The 7,665-nt window shown below is 43.7% G+C and overlaps 1 protein-coding gene across 5 annotated transcripts in view; it reads right to left on the bottom strand.

Moving 5' to 3' along the window:
• Window positions 1-941: 941 nt before the first annotated feature.
• The window catches only part of SHFL (shiftless antiviral inhibitor of ribosomal frameshifting), a 31,845-nt gene continuing 25,121 nt past the window's right edge, over window positions 942-7,665 (bottom strand). For all 5 annotated transcript variants that reach the window (XM_077920996.1, XM_077920997.1, XM_077920998.1 and 2 more), the window contains 4 exons: window positions 6,871-7,026; window positions 5,835-5,938; window positions 4,360-4,508; window positions 942-3,898 (listed from right to left, as the gene is read on the bottom strand). In XM_077920996.1, the coding sequence (XP_077777122.1) occupies window positions 3,690-3,898; window positions 4,360-4,508; window positions 5,835-5,938; window positions 6,871-7,026 (618 nt within the window). In that variant the 3' untranslated portion in view covers window positions 942-3,689. The remainder of the gene's footprint in view (window positions 3,899-4,359; window positions 4,509-5,834; window positions 5,939-6,870; window positions 7,027-7,665) is intronic.

The raw sequence follows: 7,665 nt of genomic DNA, 5'->3' as shown, positions 1-7,665 counted from the left end.
TTTTCAGAAAGGGATTTGGAGGAAATGAGTATGGATTTAAGTTTCTTTGGTCCCTGTCTGAACTGTGTGCATCCAGGCCCTTGTCTATACTTTCTCATTTTGTACCTCTTCAATTGACTAGTGTTTAGCAGTGGCTCCCATGGGTCAAAGGTAAGGATCTTGCATATCACCTGACTCTTCTTATTGGAAATGCCACAAATTGAATTTGGGACCTTTGACATCCAAAGCATGTCCTCTAGTGCTGAGCTACTGTCCTACTTCTAAGAAAGTTTAGAAACAGGGGTTTTAAAAAATGATCTGCTGCCACTGACTAACTCTAAGGCTGCATACGCATGACATTTTATTCTAGAATCAATGATGACCGAGTACTTGTTTTTTCTTCCTGATCCACACACAGATATATGGGTGGCTATTTACCAAGATCACAATCATCACTCCCTCCATTCATCTGGGGCACATGGAGGAAGGAAAAGGTGTGGATAACCTAATAGAGGGTCAGGGTTTTCAAGCACATATCAAATAACTACACCCATCCTTGTAGATGGCAGGATATAGATTGAGAGCAACATGTTAAACATTGAGAAAAACTTTTTGTTATTGGGGGGGGGGGGAATTGTGCTACAAATGGGTGAGTGTTTATGTAGTCTGTGATTAAAGGACTCTGCTTCTGGGCACTGTCCCATGTGGGTCTTCCCAGCACAGACCAGTCTTTTTTTTAGAATTGCAGAGTTGGAAGGGACCATGAGGGTCATCTAGCCCAACCTCCTGCAATGCAGGAATCTTTTGGCCAACATGGGGCTGGAACCCACGACCCTGAGATTAAGAGTCTGATGTTCTACTGACTGAGCTATCCCAGAAACAATTCGCAGACCAGTCTTTTGATCATTTTTATACAGGTTGCTGGCCCTTTGAACTGTAGAAACCAGGCAACATTTCAATGGTGGGGGAGAAAACATAATTTTAATTGCACCCACTTTTTTAATGCACCAGGGCAAGAAATAATATCTACATACATGGTAGAAAACATTTGCCCATAAACATGAGACAGAGTGTTGTAGATAGATCTGAAACCTTTCAAATTGGAGATTAAGATACAGCACCCTGTACTGATTTGTTTTTCCAAGATCAATGCTAATATCACAAATCCTGCACAGATTACCTTATTTGATAAAACATTGCTATATTGCCTTTCAGCCCTAAAAAGGTTTCCCAAAGTGGTTTACAACAATACAGTTTTTATAACAATTAAGAAAGATTTGCATAAAACTGCCTTTTCTACATGCTCAATGGGAAGGGAACTGGGTTCTCTGAACAGGACTGTTAACAGAGCACAGCTACCCCAACCAGGCTCCTCCAACTTCTCCATCCCTGACCCTTTTTATTTCTAGCCGCACAAGCTCTAGGAGGCAGAGAGCATTGCTTGAAAGGTCAAGCTGCAATGTTCCCATTCTTTCTGCAACCTCCCTGAGGAAAGACACCTTGCTAGTACAGTATGGAAATTTTCAATCTCAGCCACCTACACTTTAGTTCCTTTTATATAAATAATTTTTATTGAGATTTAAGATCACCCACCAACACCAGTAAAACATCAAATCTTATTACATATATCCTACTTTATGCTCCGTAGAGCTGTTGACTTCCGTCCTTCCTATTCTATCAGTTTTCCTATCAGTTTTCCTATTCTAGTCTATAGTTCACAGTTTCTTTGATTAGATATTACAACATGACATAAGATTTACTTCAATCCTGCCAAAGTTTTCAAATTTGTAGAGTTCTCATATAGATCAAAATTTTACACCATTCTTTTTGGTACTTTGTCTCCTCCTGATTGCGAATTCTGTGTGTCAATTTAGCCATCTCAGGGTATTCAACCAGCTTTATCTGCCATTCTCCTATTGTCGGCATCTCCTGTTGCTTCCACTTTTGAGCTATCAGAACTCTGGCTGCAGTTGTTGCATATAAATATAATCTTTGATCTATCTTTTTAATCCCTTCTCCCACCAAACCTAGCAAAAATTCTTCCGGCTTTTTGGGAAAACTATACTTAAACATCTTTTTTAACTTGTTATAAATCGATTCCCAGAACTCTTTTAATTTATTACATGACCACCACATATGAAAGAAGTCGCCATCCTTTTCCTTGCATTTCCAGCAAGTTTTACTACTAGTTCTGTACATTTTTGCCAATTTGGTGGGAGTAAGATACCAACGATAGACCATCTTCATAACATTCTCTTTTAAGGCAGAACAAGTGGTGAATTTTATACTCTCATTCCAGAGTTTGGCCCATACATCATAGTCTATGTTGTGTCCTAGATCAATAGCCCATTTTATCATAGCCTCTTTTATAAGTTCGTCTTTTGTATTCCATTCTAATAGGAGATTATACATTTTTGAAAGTAGTTTAGACTTACTTTCTATAATGTCTATTTGAAATTTCGATTTTTTGTCTTCAAATCCTAATTTTTTGTCCTCTTTAAAAACATCATTGACTTGATGGTATTGCAACCATCCAGTCAATTTTCCAGCAATACAATCATAAGGCTTCAATTTCCAACCTTTTTCGGCCTTCATCAGAATCTCCTCATAGGTGGCCCCTCTCCCTTCTATGTTCAGTTTTTTAACTGTTAACATATCAATTGGTGACACCCACCACAGTGTTTTCCTTTCCAACAAATTCTTGTATCTGTCCCAGACTTCAAATAGAGCACCCCTTATCACATGATTTGTAAACCCTTTATGCACTTTTGCCTTACCATACCAAAGATAGGAGTGCCATCCAAATCTATTGTTGTGCCCCCACCTACACTTTAGTTCCTAAAGCTGTAGCAACACGATAAAAAGAAACTTGGCCTCCTCCATGTCTTGCTGCGTTTGGAGAGTTTTGCTAGAGCTTGAAGCAGCACGCATTCTTTCTAATCATGACTCCACCTGATACAGGAATGGGGACCTCATTCTGAGCCACTGCTGAACTACAACTCCCATCAGCCATGGTTATTTTCAATGTTGCTGGAGCTGATGGGACAATAGTGCTACAGGTTAACCACCTCTGAGCTAATGGAAACTACTGACAAGACCAGTAGTAGTTTTCCCACCAGAACACACAAACATGATCCTCTCATGCCAACTGCATATGAAAGTTCAAAGAGCTGGTAAAAGATCATGATGAACAGGACAGAAGTGTTATCTTTGTAAAGCCTCTTAGTTCTTTTAAGGTCAGTTTAACCACTGGAAGTTAGGACATCCTCAAGTTCCACAGACAACTGGCTCCAATGGGAGATGTCAAGGAGGGCTGATTGGACATAAGATGGAACACATCCACACAGTACTAGCCTTCTTTACTAGTTTCCCCAAAGGATCCTAGGAATTGTAGTGGGTCAGGGTGGTGAGAATTGAGGAGAGAAAATTACTATTAAAACCAGTTTAAATCTATGGCTAAGATACATCTAGAAGATGAGCTCTCCAGAAAAGAAATAAGACTGACAACAAAAGCAAAGAAAAGCCACACTGAGAAGATAAGACAAAGTGCAGAGCCAAAGAGAAGCCCAGAAATGATCAATGGGGAATTCATGTGCATCATTAGAACTGTTCAGCTTGAAGAAGAAAAAAGCCCCCCTTCCCAGCCATGCTCACTAGTTTGCAACCTGGCATTCATCTCCCATCCATTCCCGCTCCAGACATCCAGGGGGTTAATTGCTGCTCTCGCCAGCCTCCTCTTCCTTCAGGTCTTCCAGGATGAGCTCATTGATGTCGCAGAATGCCAAGCTGCCTTGACTTAAGCAGGTGGCCACCGTGGAGCCAGTACTATCATGCTCTTGGCTGGGGTAGATGACTTTGGGCAAGCTGTTCTTGACGCGGCTTTGGGGATGCACACAGTGAGTTCCTGGTATATGGGGCTCTGTAAGGGGACAGGAGGACACGAGGTGAAATGTTTTGCTGGACCAGCCACACATGAACTCACCTTCCTACACTCCCTTGTTTCCACACTTTCTAGAAGGCAGTCAAGCTCTACTCCTCCCCCCTCCCCCAGCCAACATTCCTTCTGTGCTGATCATGGCAGCAGTACGGGAAAAGTTCCAATACTCCAGAGAAATAGTCTGCACATTGTCTCTCATGAACATGAAGCACATTTTGTAGAGCCACAGGAAAAGGGCAAATACAGGAAGGCACTTTTTTCCCTCTGCCAAATAATATGCCTGGAATTTTGCTCCAACGTCTAAGTCTTTCTACTCTGGTCCCATTCCTGCAAACTGGGACCAGATGCCACTTGGCATGGCAAGTCAGCAACACATGGTGGCCCCCTAGCAGGGAAGGGACACCCCATGGCACAATGCCTATTCATTGAACATTCAGCCCCACCTCTTCGGTTGTAGCAATCCTCTGCAAAACACGAATGCTGCTGTCTGCTTCTTGGTCCCAGCTTCTTGCGAGGTGGGATGATAAAACTCGGGAGAACAGGGCTGTGGCAACTGTAGCAGGGAGACGGGGTCCCCATCTGGGCCGAACCACTGCAGTCAAGAGATGGAGGGGGTGCCTTTATTTATTGATACATTTACTTATTTTCTGTCATGTTCTGATATACCTCATTTTTTAACTAATTTTTTGCCATTTTATTTCGTGGAGCTCTCAGGAAGACCATTATACTGCGCAGAAAATTATACCAAGAAATAAGGAATCAACCTAGCTCAAAACATCAATGCTGCACATCAGAAACCCCACTTCTCCCAGTGCCAAGCATCCTAGGGTAGAGCACTATCACATTTAATTTCCTTTGGGTGAAGCAACACCAGAACAAATAATACCAACTATGTGGAAGAAGCACCCTCCTAAAAACAGACAGCAGAATCCCACAGGACAAACTGCGCACCCCCTGCCACAAAAGGCTACGCCTGTTTCTAGCTAACTCAGGAAAGAAACTCATAGCCTTTTCAACTGGCAAACTGTTTTGTTTGCTCCCTTTAGCTGAAAGAGGTATTTCCAGGCTCTGAAGATTCCCAGCCCTCAAGGCATACTAATATTTTTTGTTAAACCCAGATTAGAATCATAGAATGGTAGATTTTGAAGGGACCATGAGGTTTACCCTCTGAAAAAATATCAGCCAATCTTTTCTGACCAATAAGTGAGAGATCAATTAAAGAAAGGAAGGTCAATTAGAATAACAAGATGACTTGTCTCAATATCCTTAGTTATATGCCAAACAAGATTGCTGACTGTGGTAAAAGCTATTTATTATTACTTATTAAATTTATTACCCACTCTTCACCAGCCAGTCCCAATCCTACAGCCCAGTCTTATGCTTACACATGCAGAAGAATCACACTGTGTTCAATGGATCTTACTTCTGAGACACTGGCTGCGTGCAAACTATACCTTTAAAGCACACAGCACTTCCTTTCCCTCAAAGAATTCTGAGCACTGTAGTTTACCTCCCTCAGTTACAATTCCTAGCAACCCTTAGGAAACCACAGAGCCCAGAATTCTTTGAGGGAAAGGAAGGGCTTTGAATGCGCTTTAAAGGTATAGTGTGTACGCAGTCCATGTCCAATCCCCTGCTAATGCAGGAATTCCACTGCCATGCCATTCATAACAGGTGGCCATCCGGCCTCTGCTTAAAATCCTCTAGAGAAGGTGAGCCCACCACCTTCTGAGACAGCCTGATGTTTCAATGTCCAACAGCTGGTACAATCAAGAAAATAATCCTAATGTTTATAGTCTAAATTCTAACATGAAACTATTGGTTCCAGTCCTGCCCTCTGGAACAATGGAAGACCAATGTAGATACTGAAGTCCCCCTCTGTCCTACACTCTCGAGTCATTCAGTCTGTGCTGCTCACCTGAAGGTGCGTCCACACGAGGGGCAAGTGAACTCTGCTGTACCCCACATTTTGTCTTCAGGCACTGGGTCATACTTGTTCCCACACAGGTGACAACGGGACACCTGTGGAGGGCATCAAATGAGAAGCTAAAAAGGCACCCAAACTCCAGCAATGAACCACAAAATGAAATGGCAGCAGACTCCGTTCAAGTCCTGCTGAAGTCCTCTATAGAGCAAGCTGCCCATATGAGATGTGGCCCCAATACTGTTGCACCCTTGATTGCAGCTGCTTTATTTCTGGTTGCGGGGAGTGGTGGTGGCTGGGAGCAGTGGTCTTGGAGTGAAAAGTAGAAGAAAACACATAGAGTTCAGCCCCCCACTCTTTGTCCATGCTCCACTTTCACTCCCCTCCCCCAAAAAACACCTCTATAGAGACACTATCCATGCTGTATATGGATTTGGTGGAAGACCCAGTTTTAACCCAGGTCTCTTGCCATCATGTCTCCTTGGTCTTCCCTCCCTTTTTGAAGTCTACTCACCACGTAAGTGACAATTTTTGGGGAAGGTGATTATCTCAGTTGCAACACCTCTGAAAATAGATTCTCTCTGGCATAGGAATAAGGAGCCAATGGAACTTCTTTAATTTTTCCAACCCCAATTACTGGGGGGGGGGGGGTTGTCATCAGAAGTCAGCACATTGGAAGGGGAGGGTTAACCAGTGTGTGACACACATACACACACACCCTAGCAATTAGGCTGAAAAACCCTTCAGTAGCACCTCTGGAAGCCCTTTTTCAAGCCTAACTGCTGTGAGATGCATTTTGCCTGTGGGCCAAAGAATTTTCACACATACTTTTATTTTTCCTTTTAAATTTAGGCAAAGATGGGGAGACAAAAGAGGGAGGAATGGGAGAAGCGAGGGTAAAGAAGGGTTACTATCCTGAGAAAACACCCATCTCCCTTTTACTTGAGCTACCTCAGTGGTTGTACGTGGCCATCAGTTTGACCCTTTGAGGCAGATGATCCACGACACATGGTCATGCATGCACACACACCTGTTTTCTCTTTGGGACTCGACGCCACCACATACTGTCACAGGGCTGGCAGGAAAACTGACGGTCTTCAGGCGGGATGCGGTTCTTTTCGGCATTGTCAAACATGCGCAGGTTCTTCTGCGTCAGAGGCAAGCACTTCAGCTGCTGAGCAACCTCCTGGGGAAGAATAAACATGAAGCGTATGAATGTGATCTCCTGGGTGGTCCTCCAAGGGCCAGGAAATTCCTTCATGGCCAAGGGCAAACCCGCTTCCCTCACACCTGTCCAACTTGAGCAACTGGTCAGAAGACGACGATGAAGAAGAAAGCTACTGTGGCCCTGTTCCTAGTGGATGGGCCTGGGTGTATGTTGACCAACACTGAGGGAGAAACAAGGGGCTGATCCAGACTTCCTTTTGTGACATGTTTCTAGGCACATGTCCAGGCCGTAAAGCACTGTGAGCAAATGCGCTCCCCACCCCCCACCCCGGCAACACTTTCTCACAAAAACTCGCTATTTACCACTGAATTGAGCAAACTGCAATCTGCAGAAAACCCGAATTGCTGTTTGTTCTGATTCAGCATTAAAGGGCAGGTTTTTGCAAGGAAAACACTCAAACACGGAACTTTAAAGTGTGGACCTGTGTCTAGAAAGCTTGGGGCAAAAGGAAAGTCCAAGAACCAAGGGTCTGCTGGTTATGGCAAGAAGGTGAACAGGAGAGGAAGAGAGACTTCCGTGCTCTCACCACCAACAGCTTCCCCTTCCCTCCTGGCTAGCCTTGCATCAGCTGAGAGCAGCCGCAATCTGGTGGCCTCT

Source organism: Podarcis muralis, chromosome 17 (assembly GCF_964188315.1).
Source record: "Podarcis muralis chromosome 17, rPodMur119.hap1.1, whole genome shotgun sequence".
Classification (NCBI taxonomy): Eukaryota; Metazoa; Chordata; class Lepidosauria; order Squamata; family Lacertidae; genus Podarcis; species Podarcis muralis.
The sequence above is the reverse complement of the archived record's forward strand: the minus strand, read 5'-3'. Positions and strand labels throughout refer to the sequence as shown.